General features: G+C 42.6%; 1 protein-coding gene across 3 annotated transcripts in view; it reads left to right on the forward strand.

The window, feature by feature from the left end:
* Positions 1–22,120, forward strand: part of MIDEAS (mitotic deacetylase associated SANT domain protein) — a 103,972-nt gene that overhangs the window by 59,535 nt on the left and 22,317 nt on the right. For 2 of the 3 annotated variants that reach the window (XM_070758132.1, XM_070758138.1), the window contains exons 2-6: positions 6,729–8,428; positions 14,442–14,753; positions 16,758–17,100; positions 17,915–17,981; positions 21,958–22,100. In XM_070758132.1, coding sequence (XP_070614233.1) covers positions 6,923–8,428; positions 14,442–14,753; positions 16,758–17,100; positions 17,915–17,981; positions 21,958–22,100 — 2,371 coding nt within the window. In that variant the 5' untranslated portion in view covers positions 6,729–6,922. The remainder of the gene's footprint in view (positions 1–6,728; positions 8,429–14,441; positions 14,754–16,757; positions 17,101–17,914; positions 17,982–21,957; positions 22,101–22,120) is intronic. The other variant, XM_070758140.1, reaches the window with a different exon arrangement.

Raw genomic sequence — 22,120 nt, forward strand, 5'->3', positions numbered from 1 at the left:
AATCTTAAACCCCGGGTTTGTATCTTGAAATGTTTGTATGACAAGGGGTTTGTAAGACGAGGTATCACTGTATCCCACAAACTTCAGGAGCAGAAACTAGGAAGCAATGATTCCCAGGGGTATCGGATTAACGGTTATAGAGATCTTCTGACAAAATGAAGACTTTCCTTGGCTCCTGAGTGCTTCATTAATCCTTCAAGGACTACGGGACAGCTGTTTGTTTTAATTGCAAATGTGCTGGTTTGTAATTCTGTAGTTGTAAAAAGAAAAACGAAAGTGTTCCATGTGGGTTAGAAAGGGTTAGCAATGTTGAAGTAGTTTCTGCTGCTTGGGAGAGAAATTCAAGCTAAAGCCAGAGAGAGGAGATTTCCATATTCATCCTGAAATGACGGGGTGACCCGAGGGCAGAATTAGCATGTTGTATTGGAGTGGGGATGGGGAGCAGAAGTGGTTTAAGGGAAAGACTTGGTTTATGCCTTTTACGGTTACTCTTTGGGGGCATTGTTTCTCTGTTATGTGACACAACATGCCTTAGTTGGGTTTTTTTTTCCTTCTGAGAAAAGTTGTAGCCTCCCATCCAGTCAGGGCTTCCTGTGGGGCTTGGTGAAACTTCTGAATAAACAATACACAAAGGGAACTTTTTACTTTTGCCTAATTGAGGTCCTTTTACAGTCTAGAGCAGTGTTTCCCAACCTTGGCAACTTGAAGATATTTGGACTTCAACTCCCAGAATTCCCCAGCCAGCATTCGCTGGCTGGGGAATTCTGGGAGTTGAAGTCCAAATATCTTCAAGTTGCCAAGGTTGGGAAACACTGCTCTAGAGTGCCTGCTGTGACATTTTCTCCCGCTAGTAGACCAAATGCAAGTATCAGTTGCATTCAAAGCAGACCTTGTCCACCTAAGTGTGTGTGTGTGTGCATCTGTCAGAGATATTTTTGAATTCCCCAGCAGAGAGCTTTGCAGCCTTGCTGAAGGAACGCCCTTGCTTGCTAATGCTGGTTGCAGGGCTCCACTGTTTGCAGCCACTGTGGAGGAGGGAAGGTTCACCAAGGGTAAGCAGAGAAGGAAGTGAGTCAATGACAAGGTAAGACTGTGCTCTCCACGTGCAAGGAAGTGGAGAAGGCCTGGCCCTGGGAAGTAGACGTTGCAAGAGGTTTCCTCTACTGGCTTCATTCTCCCTTTGCTTCAGGTACATGCTTTAGCTGCCAAAATTTTGAGAAGAACTACTAAGAGCAGTTGAAGGGGAAATGATTTTGATTTTATTTTATTTTATTGGATTTGTATGCCACCCCTCTCCGTAGACTTGGGGCGGCTAACAACAGTATTAAACAGCATATGACAATCCAATTTAAACAGTTAAAAACTCCTTTGGGAAAACCAAACATACATACAGACATGCCATGCATAAAATTGTAAAGGCCTAGGGGGAAAGAGTATCTCAATTCCCCCATGCCTGGCGGCAGAGGTGGGTTTTAAGAAGCTTACGAAAAGCAAGGAGGGTGGGAGCAATTCTAATCTCTGGGGGGAGTTGGTTCCAGAGGGTCGGGGCCACCATAGAGAAGGCTCTTCCCCTGGGTCCCGCCAAGCGACATTATTTAGTTGACGGGACCCAGAGAAGACCCACTCTGTGGCACCTAACTGGTCGCTGGGATTCGTGCAGCAGAAGGTGGTCTCAGAGATAGTCTGGTCCGGTGCCATGAAGGGCTTTATAGGTCATAACCAGCACTTTGAATTGTGACCGGAAACTGATCGGCAACCAATGCAGACTGCGGAGTGTTGGTGTAACATGGGCATATTTGGGAAAGCCCATGATTGCTCTCACAGCAGCATTCTGCACGACCTGAAGTTTCCGAACACTTTTCAAAGGTAGCCTCATATAGAGAGCATTACAGTAGTCGAGCCTCGAGTACTGTTTATTATTATTCATTCATTCATTCATTCATACATACATACATTCATTCATTCATTCTTTCGACTTCTATGCTGCCCAATTCCAATATAAAAAATACACTACAATAATAAAAAGAAGTCAAATATTAAACATTAAAGCAATAAAAACCCCAATTATAAAAACCCACAAAGCAAGCAATCCAATCAACACACATATATACCACTCAGACACAATCAGACATGACAGATGTAATTCATGGCCCCCAAACTTGCCGGCAAAGCCAGGTCTTCACAGCCTTTTGGAAGGCCAGTAGGGTTGGAGCAGTGTGGACATCAAGGGGGGGGGGGAGTTGGTTCCATAGAGTAGTGTTTCCCTACCTTGGCAACTTGAAGATATGTGGGGCTTGGTGAAACGTCTGAATAAGCAATACACAAAGAGAACTTTTTACTTTTGCCTAATGGAGCTCCTTTTACAGTCTAGATCAGTGTTTCCCAACCTTGGCAACTTGAAGATACCTGGACTTCAACTCCCAGAATTCCCCAGCCAGCATTTGCTGGCTGGGGAATTCTGGGAGTTGAAGTCCAAATAACTTCAAGTTGCCAAGGTTGGGAAACACTGCTGTATAGACAACAGCATATACTTTAATATAATGCATTGTACAAGTATTCCTTGAATTAGGACCACAACTGAGCCCAAAATTTATGTTGCAAAATTAGACGTGAAGTCAATTTTGATCCATTGTACACTTTTCTCTTGGTACAATTGTTAAGTGAATCCATGCAGTTGTTAAGTTAGTAACACGGTGGTTAAGCGAATCTGACTTCTTCATACAGTATATTTTGCTTGTTGGAAGGACGCAAAAGGGGAATCACATGAACATGGGACACAACCACTGTCATAACTAGGAGTCAGCTGCCAGATGTCTGAATTTTGATCACATGACCATGGGGGATACTGTAACAGTTGTTAAATGTGAAAAATTGTCGTAACTTTTTTCAGTGCCGTTGCAACTTTGAACCGTCACTAAGTGAATTGCTGCATGTCGAGGACTACCTATTGTTGTATTCTTTCTGTTGTGTTCTCTAATAATATTTTTTTTTCATTTCTAATTCTTCCAGATGTATTACACTATTTATTTTAGAAGCATTGAGTTAACGTGTTTACCTATGTTGGAGGTAAACTGAGTCAGCATTGTGGTCCAAGATGACCCCAAAGATTATGTTAAAGTAAGCTTTTCAAGTAAGCTGTTTCTCTTCACACAATTCATCCATTCTTTCTTTTGTTGTGGTTATTCGCTTTTGTAAAGGGAAAGCTTGTAGACACCCTTCATTTGTATAGAAGCTGAGAGACAGTTGCATTACAATCAAGTTTCCTTGTGCAGGCCTTGTGCACAGTCTTAAAAAGAGGCCAGATCCAAGCCATTCTTCTTATGGTTGGTATTACATTTAATTAACCTTAATATATGTATGAAGCATTTAGCTAAGTGTTGGTGATTATCTAGGAGTGGCAACAATTTAGAAGAAGGAAAGAACCCATTGGCACTCTTTACATAATGAAGTTGGGAAAAATTAAGTGGACTTCCCCTTATGCCTTAATCTCAATAGTTGAGTTGAAGACCAACTTAACCAATGTTTATTTTATTTATTTAATTGGATTTGTATGCCGCCCCTCTCCGAGGACTCGGATTCGGAGCGGCTCACAACATATACAAAAAACAATAGTAGATCAACCCAATTAATATATATTTAAAAACAATCCTTAAATTCTAATTTTAAAAATCTTCCATTAAACATTCATTCAACAATCGTACTAAAAACATTCGTTGGTCAGGGGGAAGATCTAGTAACCCCCAGGCCTGGCGGCAAAGATGAGTTTTTAAACTCTTACAGAAGGCAAGGAGGGTGGGGGCAGTGCGAATCTCCGGAGGGAGCTAATTCCAGAGGGCCGGGCCCCCCACAGAGAAGGCTCTTCCCTTAGGTCCCACCAGCAGACATTGTTGATCTTTCCTGCATTTGGGGCTCCTCTTTGAAGGTGTCTGGACCAGGTCTTCATTGATAGTTGTATTACCCTTACTTGGTAACCTTGGCAATCTCTAAACTTGAAAAGTATTATTCCTCTGAGAAAATGAACACTGCTTACACTGGAAAGAGATTAGAGAAAATGTATAGCTAGAAACCTCTTATTTCCAGTGGAGGGGTCCATAGCAGATCATCCTCCAGTGTAGCCGTTAGTTCAGAAACCTGTCCCTGCGGAGATGAGCCCAGATCAGTGTCCACCTTCAATTACAGCCGAACTTCAGAGATCGGAGAGGGTCTGTCGCTGTTCTGCGTATTTTCAGGACTACATGTGCGCCAACTTGGCAGAAAAAGGTGCAGTGTTCCTCTAGAGGCCAGTCTAGGAATGGAATTGTTGGTCAATGGTGATTGGTTGCTCTGTCAGACAGCCGCCTATTTAAAGAACTCCCATTTTTACCTCAGATGTTATTCATGAGCTGTTCTCTGTTGTGTTTTAATAAATATGACTGAACCCAGTTACAAGTCAAGTCTCAGTTTCTGCCCTGCCAGCTATTAACTATGACCCTACTATTAAGCTATGACCCAGCTGCTGTGGCTTAGAGGTGGCGCTCTTGCCTCACAATCAGGAGGTTGTGAGTTCGATTCTAGGTAGAGGCAGATATAGGCTCTCCTGCTTGGGAAGCGGATTGGACTAGATGACCTGCAAGGTCCCTCTGTTGAAAATAGCAGATGTCAAACCCAATCACATCATGGGCAGTATCAGGATGGTTTTTTTTGTCCTTGCTGAGCCAAATAGGTGTGGCCTGTGTGAGCTGCATCTGGCCTATGGGCAGCCATTTGACAGGCCTGCTCTATTGTATTGATCATCATTCAGAACAGAAGTTCCAGAAAGCAGGATCTCAGCTATTCTCTCTTCACACTGCTTTCCCTAGTATATAATACATAACATTGTGAATCTGCCTAACGCATACTTTATTTATTTATTTATTAGATTTTTGTGTGGTTTCTGTGCTCGGCCGCTCTCAGTAGGAGGTAGGGGTCCGCTCCAGTGCAAAGATGAAAGTGCTCACCACATCTGCCGGGACTCCTCCGGTACCTGCTTTCCTCATGATTCATCAGGAAAGCAGGAACTGGAGGAGTCCCGGCAGATGCGGTGAGCTCTTTCATCCTTTCACTGGAGTGGACCCCTACCTCTGCGGACCAGTCACAGATAGCGGGCGGGCCAGATGCGGCCTTGCGGCCGCCCCTTACCCAAGTCTGTTGTAGAATGAGGTCCTCTCTGAAATCTGGATAGCTCTTACCCTGCTGGGATTTCAAACGGCCTTGAAGACCTGACTGGAGTGATGAAGCTTCTTCTGTGTAGTATGCATACCTTTTTCATTCTTGCCTAGTTTTGCTACCTTTTCACCTCCTTGTTTTCATTATTTTTTTTAATTATGCATTATTAATTTTCTGTATTTTTACGTTGAGAACTGCCCCAGGCACCGGGAATCAGATGTTGTACAAATAAGCAACCTGTTCATTAATAAAGTGATTGAATTTGACTGTGGATTGTTTGCTTCCATATGCTAAAGTCTGTCCATGGATTTAAGGTGCTTAGTCTTGTTGCTTTTCTGCTTTAAAAAAAAATCTATCCGTTATCTGTGATTTGTCACTAAACTGTGCATTCAAAGTAATAGAAATGAATCTGGGAATTGTATGAAGCTTGTGGTTTGCCTGCCTTGGGTTAGTGCTTTCGGTTTAGCATTATATATATAAAACAGGCCACGGTCGAATTATATTCAAGTGCTTTAAACTTTAAGAAGTCATGAATTAAACCAGTTTATGTCTTAGTGTAGTGAACAAATTCATTTTTAACCTCCTTGAAGGCAGTATTGGTGATCCTTATTTAGCAGCTGCCTTGTTTCAGTGACTCTTTGCAATTACAGTTGATGAAAAAATAACGTTTCAAATAGTCCTGGCATATATGGCATCGGCGGGTTTGGTAAAGCAAAGTAAATCTGAAGCAAAACCTTAAAAACAGTAACGATTTTAGTTAGGGACATCTACATTTAATGACCAAGTTGAGTTGCTAAACCAAGACTACCTGCATTTTGGTCTGCTTTAAATAGAGGGATCCAGAAAACGTAAGGATTTGGGATAATAATAATAATGATAATGATAATAGTAATAATAATGTATTAGATTTGTATGCCGCCCCTCTCCGAAGACTCGGGGCGGCATACAAATATAAAGGTAGTCCTTAATTTATGACCACAATTGTGCCTAAAGTTTATGTTGCGAAGTGATACATTTGGTAAGTGAGTTCTGCCCCATTTTATGACTTTTCTTTGCCGCGGTTGTTAAGTGAATCTGCAGTTGTTAAAATGGTTGTTAAGTGAATCTAGCTTCCCCATTGACTTTGTTTTGTCAGAAAGTTGCAACCATGGCACATTGCAACCAACACAAACATGAATCAGTTGTTGCCACCAAGCATCTGAATTTTGATTACATGACCATGGGGATACTGCAACAGTTGTGAGTGCGAAAAAAACAGTCATGAGCCAATGCTGTTGTAACTTTGAATGGTCACTAAACAAACTATCATAAGTCAAGAACTGTTTGTATCTTACTTACTTACTTATTTATTATTTGTATTTACATGCCACCCACTCCAAGACCCAGGGTGGCTAACAATTATCATAAATACTAAAAACAGTAATAAATACAATAGTAATAAAACAACAGTGTTACTTTCCAAGTTGTTGCCTAAGTTAAGAAAGCTGAATATATCAGATCCCTCTTGCTATTTCAGCTATTAACAGTTCTTATTTCTTTTTCAGGGAGTGAAACCCGTTGGACCTTGGCATCCTTTTAAACTACAAATTGGGACCCGCCACCACCCCTTCCAACTCCACATGGATTAGCTGGTGCAAGAGACGAGCCTTCGGTTGGCGTCATACCGTTCTACCTCCCGTTCTGCTCTTGTGCTTGCGATGGGTTGGTTGCTGATCTGACTTCTAAGAGGCGCCGAATCATGAGTCTTCAGGCTCAGCCAAAGTCTTCAAACAAAAGAGCTGGGAAGCGGGTTGCGTTTTTCAGTGAGCAAGATGCTCTGTTGAAAGAAGCTCAGCAGCAGCAACAGCAGCAGCAGCAGCAGCTAAAGGAAGGACAGTATTACAGCCATGGAGGGAATGTGCCTCCCACCCAGTCCATAGAGCTGGCCAAGGCTGGGGGTTTCAGCAGCGTTGCCAGCAACGCTGCACTGCTGAATTCAATGTACCAGGACAGAGGGGAGGTGAGGTTGACACCCCAGCAACTGGCTGCTGTCAAGTGGCAGAGTTCCCTAATGGGGAACCGGCTGCCCGAGCGAAGTGAAGCAAATTGGCAGCCTCAGCCCGGAGGGTGGAACCACGGCATAGTTTATGGGGGCAGCCAGAAAGGAGGCCATCCTAACGCCAGCCTCACAGATTACTACGGCCACCCGGATGTCCTGAAAAGAACCAGGGAGAAAGGGGGAGTGGTGTCTCAGCTGGACTTGTACGGCGAAGCTTTCCAGCAGATGCTATCAAAGGCCCAGCTGGAACAGCAAGCGTTGGCCAGGCAGCAAGCGCAGATGACCTCTTTCCAGCAAATGCAGCAGCAACAGCAGCAGCAGCAACAGCAACAAAATCAAAGCCTCTCTTTGCAACCTTTCCAGCTGGCTTTTGGTCAGCAGGGCCAGAAGCAGGGTCTTCCTGAGTTATTGCACGTTCTTCAACAGGCTCCTACAACTTCCAGCCCAGCTTTTACTGCCCAGCAGAAACAGCAAGCTCTTCCACAGTTGCAACTGTTTGAAAATTATTATTCCCAGCAGCAGCACCATCACCATCACCAACAACCACAGGCAGGGGTGCAGACTTTTGGCCTCCAGCCATCGGCTCCTGTGCCACAGCCGCATCTGGGAGCACCCTCCCAGCCCGGCCAGCATCATATGGTTTCCCATCAGTTCCACCCAGTTTCGGAGAGGAATCAGGAGTTGATGAAGGCTCTGACGGAGCAGAACCCCCAGGCGGTTCTTCCGCAGGCACAGATCAACCTCCCAAGGAGATCGCGCAGGCTCTCCAAGGAAGGTGTCCCACCTTCTGGAGAAGGGACACTGGTCTCCAAGGCAGTTGAGGACTACCCTGGGAACATTGTGCCGACGCATCCATGGCCATCACAGCAACACCAAGAAATCCAGTTCCAACCTCAGTCTGAAATGTTTAGTCACAAAGAAAATTACTCGCAACTAAGTAGGGCAGAAGTAGACCATGGGGATATGCCATCGGGGAGTCAACCGAGCCAGCCTAACGTGGAGATGATGGGCATGTATGAGAATGCCCAGGAAGCAGGAAAACAGGTGGCTGCCGTGGATGGCATTGTTCTGAGAACGAACGACTTTGGTGCAGTTAGAGGAGGAGTCATCCAGAGTACCAAGAGGAGACGGCGTATTTCTCAAGAGGCCAACCTCTTAACTCTGGCTCAGAAAGCTGTGGAGTTGGCTTCTCTTCAGAATATGAGGGTAAGTGGTATCTCTTGACTTCTTCTATCGCTGTTGACTCTTCTTCATTTCCTAAAGTGTTGGAAGTAGCTGGCAGCCACTTTATTTGTTTTCTTCAGAGATGTGTCTTCACAAACCTTTATCTCATTTTCAGAAGTTTGTTTTTGGTTTTTCCTGACCCACCATATTTCTGGCAATTGAAGGAGAAGAGAAAATACAAGCATTTACTCAAATCAACGTTTCCTGATTGCTTATTCGAATCATATTACAATCATTAAGTGTTGTAGCTCCTGATTCCTGATAAATGTACATTTTCTGTTATGTACCCTGACAGCATCTGCACCAAAGACAAATTCCTTGTGTGTCCAATCACACTTGGCCAATAAAGAATTCTATTCCATTCCACTCTGCTCCACTCCACTCTACTTTACTCTAGGATACTTGGTGTATCCCAGGGGTTTTCATACTTAGCATCATTGATATGTGTGGACTTTTCAACTCTCAGAATTCTGGGAGTTGAAGGCCACACATATTAAAGATGCCAAGTTTGAAAAGCACTGGTCTATCCCTTTCTGAGAAATAGAAATGGACAATCAAATCAAGAATTGCTGCCTGGGAGAAGCGTCTTTCTGTTCTCTTTCTCAAATCAGTTGCAACATTTAAAATTTTAAATGGAGGGAAAGCACATTTGGAAAGTAGAAATGGAAGCCTACAATCCAGCTAATGGATTTAAACTGAGCTCTAATCAGTCAGATGGCAGCAAATTGACTTCAGCTTGAATAACTAGAGGTCCATAATTCCTGCCATGGTAAGAATCTTTGTTTATTAGTCTACAGAGGAATAAGGGACTTGGAGGCCCCGAATCATTAAGTAAGAAAGCCAAGAAGTCCAGTTGCCGGCTTGTTATCAGCAATAAGTTGGCCAACAATAGAAAGCAAGAAACTTCAACAGATCATTGGTTCCACCACTGAACTTTTTTATCATAAGGACTTTTCTTAATACTCAATTAAAATCTACTGTCCTATAACTATAACTCCTACAAGTTAGGAAGTGGCAAACTATTGGGGAACAAGCCCCCAAAAGTTTGGAAACAATGTTTAGTTGAGATTTCTCAGGAATACAAGCTAACATATTTTTCATTTTAGTTGAAATTTGAAAGGCTTATGAATCTCCTTTTTTCATGCACTCATTTTTTAAAAGTTTAAACAGTTTTTGCTATGGATAGCGAACTGCCAAACTGAGTCCCTGGAAAAGAGGAGCTTAGAAATCCAAGTAAATAAAATAAAATAAAATAAATAAATAATAAATAAAAACTGTAGTACCACATGCCAACATTCCATTGATTTCAGAAGTAAGACCCTTTCTTTATAAGTAACTTGAATGGTTTTACTTCTTTGGTTTTAAAAAGCAGGTCTTTGGAACCATGATAATCCAATTTCTCTTGCCTACTGTTCAAATATTTGTTATGCACTTTCTTTAATAGAACACAATTTTTCAGATAGCTGCCATAGTTATGATTATGTTTCATCTTGTCTCTAGCATGATCTCCAAGCACATGGGATGATTAACTGTATTTTTTTGAAATATAAGACGCTCCAGAGTATAACCTTAGTTTTGGGGAGAGGAAAAAAGGGGAAAAAATTCTACCTACCAGGTATTCATCTGACTAGAGCGTGCTTAGTCTGTTCATCTTCAGTGTATTATTTTATCCCCAGTTAGGACTGAAAAAGCCCTTTTCAGAGGGAGTAGGAATGAAAACAAGCCTGCAAAGACTTAGAGCTGGAAAAAACCTTCTTAGGAGGGAGTAGGAAGCCAAGAAGATTGTTAGCACCTAGTTAGGGCTGGGTGGGTGGGTTTGGAAAAGGCTACACTCGGAGTATAAAACGCACCCAAATTTTCAGCCCCATTTAGGGAGGAAAAAGGTGCATCTTATACTCCGGAAAATACGGTATGCCTAATAAACAAAGAAAAAAACCACACAACTCGGGCTGTGTATAATATATAATGTATCTATGATGCTCCTTTTGGGGGTTGATTGCTTATACTGTACGAATCCTTCCCCAAAAATCTTGGCCATGCTAGTTGCAAATTATGAGTGTCTTATTTCAGCAATACTGCAATACAGCAAATTGAGAAGGACGTCATAGAGAAATGTAGAAGATTTTATTTGATGTTTGGATGCAATAAAATAAATGCCTGTGCATTCCATTGTATGTAATAATGATGCATTCCATAATAGTATATCCTACTCCTTGGTCTGCACAGCATTGCATATAAATAATTCCAATACAGTGTTCCAAATGTTTGTACACGTTCACCCACTTATGCATGAAACGATGTGATTTTTGTTTCCATGGTGAAATTCTTTCCTAGAAGAGTAATTTCAGAGTAATAGCTCTTCTGTACACCAGCATTGACCAGATTCACTTAAAAATGTTGAAAGTTTATTGCCATCTCCTTTTCTTGGGCAAATAAAAAGATAAAGGGTTAGGTAAGCTTGTTGCTTGCAGTTGCTTGGGTGCATACTTGTAAAATGGATTACTTTGCTTGACAAATTAAGCCCAGCTTTAAGTTAATTCCAAACTAGATGCTGAAGAAGAAACCATTTTATTTTAGGCATGTTGGGTGGGTGCAAAATTTTGGAATTTTGCATTGGAATTTATTCATAATATAGTTAGCGCTTGCACACAAAGGGGTGCTTCTGCATTATTCTTCATACAGGATGTCCAGCAAACCTGGAAATCAAGGAATTGTCAGGGAAATTGGCAATTCGGGAAATATCAGGGAATTATCCGGGAATTCTCAAACTCAACCCTGATAAGACGGAGTGTTTTGCCTCCCAAGGACAATCCCATCTGTCCGTCCATCACCCTGGGGGGGGGGAATCATTGACCCCCTCGGAGAGGGTCCGCAACTTGGGCGTCCTCCTCGATCCACAGCTCACATTAGAGAACCATCTTTCAGCTGTGGCGAGGGGGGCGTTTGCCCAGGTTCGCCTGGTGCACCAGTTGCAGCCCTATTTGGACCGGGACTCACTGCTCACAGTCACTCATGCCCTCATCACCTCGAGGTTTGACTATGTAACGCTCTCTACATGGGGCTACCTTTGAAAAGTATTTGGAAACTTCAGATTGTGCAGAATGCAGCTGCGAGAGCAGTCATGGGCTTCCCCAGGTATGCCCATCTTACACCAACACTCCGCAGTCTGCATTGGTTGCCGATCAATTTCCGGTCACAATTCAAAGTGTTGGTTATGACCTACAAAGCCCTTCATGGCATCGGACCAGAATATCTCCGAGACCGCCTTCTGCTGCACGAATCCCAGCGACCGATTAGGTCCCACAGAGTGGGCCTTCTCCCGGTCCCGTCAACTAAACAATGTCGGTTGGCGGGCCCCAGGGGAAGAGCCTTCTCTGTGGCGGCCCCAACTCTCTGGAACCAGCTCCCCCCAGAGATTAGAACTGCCCCTACCTCCTTGCCTTTCATAAACTCCTTAAAACCCACCTTTGTCGTCAGGCATGGGGGAACTGAGATATCTCCCCCGGGCCTATACAATTTATGTATGGTATGTTTGTATGTATGTATGCTTAATAATGGGTTTTTTAAAAATATTTTAAATTGTAAATTATTAGATTTGTCATGAACTGTTTTTATTGTGTTGTGAGCCGCCCCGAGTCTACGGAGAGGGGCGGCATACAAATCTAATTAATAATAATAATAATAATAATAATAATAATAATAATAATTCATGAAAAAAACAGAATAAATCTGGGGGGGGGGGAAACAAACTGTATTAAAATGTAATAAACTGTAATAAAAGAATATTCCCAGAATACTCAATGAATCTGATAAAGATATCTGAAGAACATCTAGGTAAGCAGAGTTTAAATGCATACACAAGGTTTTATGCCTTCCAAAGTGCCATCTTCTGTTAGCAGCCCTATGAGAAATATTTCACTAGAGGAAAATAGGAATGTAGATCATTTTGGAAAATCCACCCAGGTTTCTCCTCTTCATGAAAAAGCTCTCTCACACCAATGAACTTTTTAAGAGAATGGCCCTTAATTATTTACAGGATTCAAATAGCCTCCTATTACAGAAGGGCAAAACAAGACAAAATATGAATTAATTGAAAATTGATTCGGTTATTCTGCAGTATGATATTTTAGTACGATTTATTTGTGATTTTTTTGGCGGGGGTAATTTTGTAAGCTGTTTTTAAAAAGTTATCAAGCTGTGGTACATAAAGAAGAAATAGTATATAAGTGGTAAGACCTCTTGGGTTGAAAGAATGGGGTTGAGAATTGAGTGTGTGTATATTCTGAATGATGGTATTCAACTTTTGATCTTTGCAATGTTTAATTCTGTATGTTTCTGAGCAGTAACTTCTTCCTCACTTAGCATTGGGAATGTTCTTTGGAACCCTGACCTTAGTTCCCTTGTTTGAAGGCCTATGTCCCCATCTCTAACTCTTGTTTGCATTGACAAGATTTGTTTTTGCCTTAGGTTGATATGTTTACAGGACGTGGTTTGTTACTTAACTACAGTGGTACCTCAAGATACGAACCCCTCGTCTTACGAACAACTCGTGATACGAACCCAGGGTTCAGAAAATTTTTGCCTCTTCTTACGAACTTTTTTCGAGTTACGAACCGGCGTTCGGAGACTGCTGGGAAGCCGCGCGGCTGTTTTAAAAGGTGACAGCCGGGCGGTGGGGCTTCCCGGAAGCCTCCCGAACGCCGGTTCGTAACTCGAACAAAGTTCGTAAGAAGAGGCAAAATTTTGCTGAACCCCGGGTTTGGTTCGGGAGGTTGCTGGGAAACCCCCCAGGCCGGCTGCGACCTTTTAAAACAGCCGCGCCGCTTTGCAGCTGTCTCCCGAAGCCGAACGCGGAAGTTCGGCTTTAGCGTTCGGCTTCAGGAGACAGCTGCGAAGCGGCGCGGGTGTTTTAAAAGGTCGCAGCCGGCCTGGGGGGCTTGCCAGCACCTGCTGGGAAGCCCCCCAGGCCGGCTGTCACCTTTTAAAACACCCGCGCGGCTTCCCAGCAGTCGCCGAAAGCCGTTTTTTTGCAGGGGTTTTTTTGGTTGCACGGATTAATTGACTTTACATTGTTTCCTATGGGAAACAATGTTTCGTCTTACGAACCTTTTGTCTTACGAACCTCCTCCTTGCACCAATTAAGTTCGTATCATGAGGTATTACTGTATAAGTGAAGAACAATTGTTCTTTTAGCAAAAGGTGCTTAAAACAAACCATGGCTCGGTACAGTGTGAGATGTTATCTATTGCAGTGTTTTTCAACCATTGTGCCGCGAAACATGGTCAGGTGTGCTGCGAAGAAGGAAGCTCAGGTTCCGGTCTCGCAACTTTTTGCTGAGAGAGAGAGAGAGAGTGTGAGAGAGAGAGAAAGAAAGAAAGAAAGGGAGAAAGAAAGAAAGAGAAAGAAAGAAAGCAAGAAAGAGAGAGAGAGAAAGCAAGAGAGAGAAAAAAGAGAAACAGAAAAAGCAAGAGAGAGAGAGAAAGAGAGAGAAAGAAAGAAAGCAAGAGAGAGAGAGAAAAGGAGAGGAAGGGAGAGAGAAATGAGCAAAAAGGGGAGGAAAAAAAGAGAAATGAGAAAATGATTGAGACAGAGAATGAGAGGAAAGAGAAAGAAACAAAAGAGAGAGAAGTGACTCTTGATTTAAAGCATATGATAAAAAGCACACAAAGAATAAGAGAGAAACCCCACCCCCCAGCCCTCACCTGTTTTGGAAATGGTTCAAGAGTGTGTATACACACACAAGGGTGGGGCGGAGAGGGATGGAAAAAGAGAGGAGAGTGTCTTAGGGTGTCATTTTGTGTCATTTTGGTTAGTGGTGTGCCCCAGGATTTTAAAACGTAAAAAATGTGCAGCGGCTCAAAAAAGCTTGAAAATCACTGATCTATTGGAAGGAAGGCAGACTTACTGGAAGGAGACAATATCGCTTTTCAATGTGTCATTTTCAAAGACCAAATACCTTAATATGCACATGCTGCTTTTTTTTTTTTAATTTCAGGAACCTGAAATGTCAGAAGAAAAAAACAAGAGTGAGGCAACAGTTGCTGCGCCAAGGAGTGTTGTAGAATTTGCCAGCTCTTCCCCAGCCCCAAAGAGAGTCCGGGAGGATAACAGCCATGTGCCCCTCATTATTCCCGTGTCGGTACCAGTGAAGAAGCAGGATGCTGAAGATATCACCAGGGGGAAAGACGAGGATGGGAGGCAGCAGCGGTTCCTGGTAAATGATCATGGCATTGCAGACAGCAAGCCTTCTGTGATTGTCACCCGGAGGCGCTCCAATCGTAATTTGAATATGGACTCATCAGCTCAGGTAGATTTGGGAGCCAGAGATGTTAACCTTCCTGCATGCATTTCCCTCTATGTCAGTGGTTAGCCTTCCCAAGGCAATTCTCTCTTAGTCTTAGGAAACAGGATGAGTCCTTTAACAGTGGAGCCATTGACTAAGGAGGCTGGTGGGCTGCTCTTCACTGAATGTGAACAGGTAGCAATTGAACACCTGGCTGTCATAGACAGTTTGCTTTAATTTCACGTGGGACTCAAGGAGGTTGGGCTCACTAAATTCTTCTTCCTAGCCTACTAGCTGTTGGTTGAGACAACTTAACTCAGAGGGTCTCAGACTGTAGACAATTATTTTGACCTGGTTCAGAAATTGCAATAAATTTTCATTGCTGTGCAGTATTTAATATTTGAAGATGTGTTGACTTGGTGACCGATTTGTTCCTCCAGTTTCTTTTTTTTTTTAAGGTGTCTTTGTCATATACATTCAGCAAAGATATCACAGCTTACAAACACATCAGAATGTCAGAGAAAATAACAGAGCATAACATAGAGATCACTATCAAGTCAAAGAGTCAATCAGAATGAAACAACAGAGAGGATAAGCTATGAGCTCTAGCTCCCTCTTATGGCAGCTTGCAATACTACAACCAATCAGAATATAGCATACATTTTAAAACTATATTACATCAACCCATACAATAATACATTGTTGGCTTTTTTTATATATTACCAACTCAACCATTTGGACAGAATACTAACATCCTTTAAGGGAGAAAAAGCAAAATAAGGAAGGACTAGGGAGGTGTTCCCTTTGAGGACCAAAGCTGTATGTATTGGGTAGTTTGCATTGAAATAATATGTGGATTAGATAAAGGTTTCTCCTGTCCAGTCATGTCTGACTCTAGGGGGCAGTGTTCCTCTCAGATTCTTACCTGAGGCAGCCAGGGTTGTCCAAATATGCTTCTGTGATCATATGGCCAGCATGATTATCAGCTGAACTACACAGAATGCTGTTACCTTCCCATCAAAGTGGTACCTATTTATCTAATTGCATTTACAGGCTTTTGGACTGCTTTAAGTGGGCAGGAGCTGGGGAAAGAATGGAAGCTTACCCTATCGTACAGTGCTTGGGTCTCAAAACCCAGACTGTCAGCTTTGTAGCCAACAGATCCAGTGTCTTTAACTCCTGAGCCATCACCCCCCACCCAAGTTCTGATAGAAACAACAAACAAAATGCCACAGTCTGTTTTGCAGTGAGTGGTGTGTGTGTGTGTATATATATATATATATAGTGTATATATATATAGTGATTAGAACCTTTAACCCAGATTTGAATCCTATGAGGGTATGGCTAGCTGACGAGAGCTTAAAAGCTTGAAATAAATCTATCCTGGTCTCCCTCTATTTCTTTATCAGTTCTTTACAAATTTGAATATATATATAAAGAATTGTCCTAAAAATGCGAGTTCCAGGTGTATTTAGAAGAAGTAACAGCCATTGCGATGTCGAGAACGTTTAAATATTAACGCTCTGACGACGTTAGTAGAGGACTAACGAAAGCTTAGTTAATTTTAGTAGTTTTTAATAAATTTTAAACATTCTGGAGATAGGTTTTATTTATTAGATTTGTATGCCGCCCCTCTCCGAGGACTCGGAGCGGCTTCCAACAAACAATACAATCTACAAATCCAATATTAAAACAATGACACAACTCAGCAAACCATGCATAAAACGTCTTCCATACATAGTCCTCACAGCCCATGCTCAATACTGGCTTATTTTTATTATTTTATTTTGATTTGTTCTATTTTGATTTGTTTCATTTTGATCTCACCTTTACTAAGCAGGGCAGAGGAAAGAGAAAGTCCTCTCCCTTTTTCTTTTGTGGTCCCTAATGAACTGAGCAGATTTCTGTGAGCAGAGGAACATGAGGACAATTCGTTGTTTCAGAGATGTAGGGGAAGCTTTTAGACCAAAAAACCCACTTTCCTTTACGAGAGACGAAGCGTGTTTCTTTTTACGTCTGTTTACATAGCACGAAGGCGCCGGTCCAAAAGAAGTGGACGGTTTTGCACGGAAGCCAAAGCAACGGCCAAGACCAGAGCCTCTTTTTATACCCCCCAAAGCCGGCACCTTCATTGCTCCACCAGTCTACTCCAATATCACACCCTACCAGAGCCACTTGCGTTCGCCTGTCCGTCTCGCTGATCACCCTTCTGATAGAAACTTTGAGCTACCTCCTTATACTCCCCCGCCCATTCTCAGCCCAGTGCGAGAGGGCTCAGGACTCTACTTCCACGCTTTCCTTTCTGCTACTGGCAGTACAGTTCCACCTCCAATGACGCCAAAGGCTGCACACAGGACTCTACTCAGATCTAGTAAGTTTATGGACAACGTCCTTTGGTGGTTTGGGATGGGAGGATTTCCAGGAATGGATAACAGCTGACAGTTGTAGATAATACTCATCATTTGGGAAGTTTGTTCAAGCTGAAGTAACTTGGATTCTGCTTAGCTAGGGTCTCATAATGATATTATCCAGGTACATTACAATTCCCAGGACGATTGGCTGGGAATTCTGGGCATTGCCAATGAATTTGAAGGGTGCCAGATTGGAGAAGATTTGTTTATACCATGGCAATTATGTGCAGACTATAATCAAAACTGGACCTCAATAAATAATGTCCTTAAGTTGCTATCTTGCCTCATGTATTGACAGTTTTATATACAGTGTTCCCTCGATTTTCGTGGGGGATGCGTTCCGAGACAGCCCGCAAAAGTTGAATTTCCGCAAAGTAGAGATGCGGAAGTAAATACACTATTTTTGGCTATGAACAGTATCACAAGCCATTCCTTAACACTTTAAACCCCTAAATTACAATTTCCCATTCCCTTAGCAACCATTTAGATTATTACTCACCATTTTTATTTATTAAAGTTTATTTTTAAAATATTCATTAAAGGCAGATGAAAGTTTGGCGATGATATATGACGTCATTGGGTGGGGAAAACCGTGGTATAGGGAAAAAAACCACGAAGTATTTTTTAATTAATATTTTTTAAAAACCGTGGTATAGACTTTTCGCGAAGTTCGAACCCGCGAAAATCGAGGGAACACTGTATAATTTAGTACATCTTCAGTCTTTTAGATAGATTGGATGATACACTTAATGAAATGATATATATCTTTTGTAGACAGTACAGAAGCCACCCCTCCTGTCCTCTCGGTAATGGGAGAGTGCACTCCTGTCAGCATTGAACCGTAAGTATTCAATTGAACAGGCTGTGGGAATGCAGGGCGAAGCACCTGCTGCTTCCACTGCTGTCAAATAGCCAAAATCGTCAGAATACTTGGCCGCAAATGGTAGCACCCAAGAATGGGTTTTCAAAGTCCACTCAGAAAAATAACCATCTCTCTAGGGCGAGACAGAGTCAAAAACTGGGGCCACAGAGAGAGGCAACAGGACGTGGCTTCAATTATGACTCGGCAGAAAGGAGTACGTCACAACCCATTCTTGGACTCTCCTGCTGTCAGGAGAAAGTATAGAACACTATTATTCAGTGAAAGAGTTTTCTTCTTGGTCATACGAGAAGTATTTTCCCTAACTTAATTTTTGAGAACTGTAGCTTCTGTTAGCCCAGGAAGGAAGGAAGGAAGAGGTTCTTCTATTCCATTAGTCTCCCCAGCTCAGTTGAAGAGTGAAGTGGGAAGAAAGAGTATGAACTGAGATAAGATATTGGAGGCCTCAAGATGCTGCTTAATTACAACTTTCAATAGTTTCATACAGTGTGGCCCATGTTGAGGATACCGAAAGTTCCAGTATATCAGCTGGAGAATCACCTACTCCCTACTCATAATGTAAATTTGTGTATCTATATACGCATAAGGGGACCAGGATTGTATGGCAAGAATAACTCGTCCTGGTACTGCTTCCCAGACTCTACGTTCCTACCCAGGGCAATCTGATCTTTAGGCCAAAAAAAGTTGTTTCCTCACTATTGTATCTTGAGACAGACTTTATTAAAGACCTTCATTCATGGAACTATTAATATTCATCAGTATGGAGAAGCAGGCAAAATAGAAACCACTGTTTTCTGCCAGTTCATAATACCATTCCAATGTAGAGACACTTCCAAATACAGTAGTACCTCTAGATACGACCTGCTCCACATGCGAGTATTCCAAGTTACGAGCCACGAGGGGAGAGAAATTTCTGTTCCAGACCCGAGCTGAAATTCGGGATACGAGCCGAGCGTCCACTAGGTGGCGCAAGAATCCTTGCTTCTGGTTATCTCGGATGGGAAAAACAAAGTCTAAAGCCATTTGTTCCAGATACGAGTTGTTCGACATACAAGCTCCCTTCTGGAACGAATTAAACTCGTATCTAGAGGTACTACTGTACATGTGGATGTCCCAAAGGTGCTTTTTTGAAAAGTAATTGGACTTTGTTTTTCTTGAAGACGTTTCGCTTCTCATCCAAGAATCATCTTTAGCTCTGAAGTCAGAACTGAAAAGCTTAGGTGAGAAGCGAAACATCTTCAAGAAAAAAACCAAGTCCAGTTGCCTTTCGAAAAAGTACCTTTGGGACCTGTATGATTGAGAATCTCCATAGCCACATGTGGATAAGAATGGCTATCTAGCGGATTTTCTTTTTAAAAAGATATTTTATTTAGTGTTCCAATTAAGCGTATACAGTGATCCCTCGATTATCGCGAGGGTTCCGTTCCAAGACCCCTCGCGATAATCGATTTTTCGCAATGTAGGGTTGCGGAAGTAAAAACACCATCTGCGCATGCGCGCCCTTTTTTCCATGGCCGCGCATGCGCAGATGGTGGAGTTTGCGTGGGCGGCGGGGAAACCCGGATCTTCGTCTGCTCGCTGCTGCCGCGGCCGGCCAGCAGCTGATCTGCTCGGCGGCAGCAGCAAGGAGCCGAATCGGGCTTTCCCCTTTGCGTGGGCGGCGGGGAAACCCGGATCTTCGTCTGCTCGCTGCTGCCGCGGCTGCCCAGCAGCTGATCTGCTCGGCGGCAGCAGCGAGGAGCCGGGCTTTCCCCTTTGCGTGGGCGGCGGGGAAACCCGGATCTTCGTCTGCTCACTGCTGCTGCAGCAGCAGCGAGCAGACGAAGATCCGGGTTTCCCTGCCGCCCACGCAAAGGGGAAAGCCCGGCTCCTCGCTGATGCCCCCGCCCGCCGCCCGCCAGCAAGAGGGGGAGAGATAGAGAAAGAGAGAGAAGGAAAGAAAGAGATGAGAGAGGGAGGAAGAGAGTGTGAGAGAGGAAGAAGCAAGAGAGAGAAAGAGAGAGAGAAAGAAAGATGAGAAAGGAAGGAAGAGAGTGACGTCATCGGGTGGAAAAATCGCGATATAGCGTTTCGCGAAGATTGGGATCGCGAAACTCGAGGGATCACTGTAATCATATACCTGTTAAAATCCCTTACCTTAGTTTGATGCAAATGGCTTTGAGCAGAGCCCAGTGTTTCTCTCTCTCCTGATTTCCTACAGAAATGGATAAGTGATAAGAGCAAGAATGTAGAACGAATGAAGGCCTTATTAGGAACATAGGCGTCCATGGCAGGGTGAGAATAGGGAGTGACACAAGATGCTATGATACAAACCCCACAACATGCATTGTTCTATCTGACGTTGCGATGTGTGTCCGTGTGTGTCTCAGCTGCCCTGGGTCCCATTGGGATTGAGCGGCATAGAAGTCGAATAAATAAATAAATAATAAATAAATGTTGTCATCTTGACATAATTGCAGTTTATTGCAGGAGCCTATGATTAGAAGTCTTATTTCTGGTTCAACAACAGCATCTGTAGATAGAAACTGTACTTAAACACCACAACTGATCCTTCTTAGAAATCCAAATCTTTAAGGCTTAAGAGAATCACTTTTATAAGCAAAGCACACCCCGAATAATAATAATTTATTGGATTTGTATGCCGCCCCTCTCCTTAGACTCGGGGCGGCTAACAACAATGATAAAAACAGCATGTGACAATCCAATAATAAAACAACTAAAAACCCTTATTATAAAATGGATGCTATTTGGAACCCTGACGTATCTGCCTCTACCTAGGATCAAACTCACAGTCTCTTGATTGTGAGGCTAGAACTCCACCTCTCGGCCACCACACCATTCATTCCTCTTAGAAGTAATACTTATTTTGATTTCAACAGTACATGAACTTAATTCATTCCGTGACCAGGTTCTTAAGTAGAAAAGTTTGTAAGAAGCAATTTTTCCCATAGGAATGAATGTAAAAACCACAGGGAGGGTGGAGGCCCTGTTTCCTCCCATGAGATTTCTAGAGAGTCCCACGGAGGCTTCTCCTCACCTTTTCTGGCCCTGTTTCCTCCCAAGAGATTCCTAGAGAGGCCCCATGGAGGCTTCTCCCTGCCTTTTCCAGTTGTTAATATTTGTAACTAAGCCAATTTTCAGACTAATAGGTTTATCCATTGCTTCTTCAACATGACGTAGGAACTCAACATGCATTATGTTTAGTTGTGATGTCATTTAGTCACCACACTTGTTTATAGATGGCATATTGCAATCCTGCTACAAATGCATTTTGAATATACCTCTATATCGTAAGCACATCCACACGTGCATTCATTTTTATATGTTGAGGAAATTGTTCAATTAAATGTGTATGTGTTACTTATTCCGCTTGTTCAAGCAAGTGGGTTGCTCTCTGGTGTTTGCTCTGAAATAGGTTATGGTGATACCAAGTCCACTAAATAAATGAAACAGTTTAGCAATGATTTAAGTTTCAGTTACTAGAGTTGAATTTAAGTCTGATATGAAGATTTAACAAGCAGTCATGTTTTGGACTGGTCCCTTGATTTTTCCATAATTATCACTTAGCATTTTAATAACATATTTAGCAATTATCACATAGCAGATGAGTTGTATAGGATGATAAAAGCATATGTGAAGAAATTAGCCATATTTGGGTCATCTTATAAACAGATTACAGCTGTTTTCTTTATCAAAAGCTTATGAATTCCTCCCCCCTCCAATTTTTAAAGCATTTCTCCTAATTAGCATATGTTGGCTTGCTAAGAGTATAAAAGAAGAATATTTTTATTTTGATACAGTTGAAATGGTTGAAGTATATCTGGGAACAGATTATTATATCTATTTCATCATAGTCACCCTTGAAACTGCCCTTCACTTCAGTTAAGCAGGCTGTGATTTGGTGTGTCACTTTATTAATCTTCATTTATTGTTCAAGGCGGATCAATGTGGGGTCTCGGTTTCAAGCAGAAATCCCACTGCTTCGAGATCGATCTCTGGCAGCCTCCGATGTGGCCAAGGAGCAGTTGGTGTGGCAGCCATGGGAGGAACTGGAAAACAATCCAGCAATCCAGGAGAATGGTAAAAAAAAAAAATGTACA

This window comes from Erythrolamprus reginae, chromosome 1, assembly GCF_031021105.1.
Source record: "Erythrolamprus reginae isolate rEryReg1 chromosome 1, rEryReg1.hap1, whole genome shotgun sequence".
In the NCBI taxonomy this organism is placed as follows: Eukaryota; Metazoa; Chordata; class Lepidosauria; order Squamata; family Dipsadidae; genus Erythrolamprus; species Erythrolamprus reginae.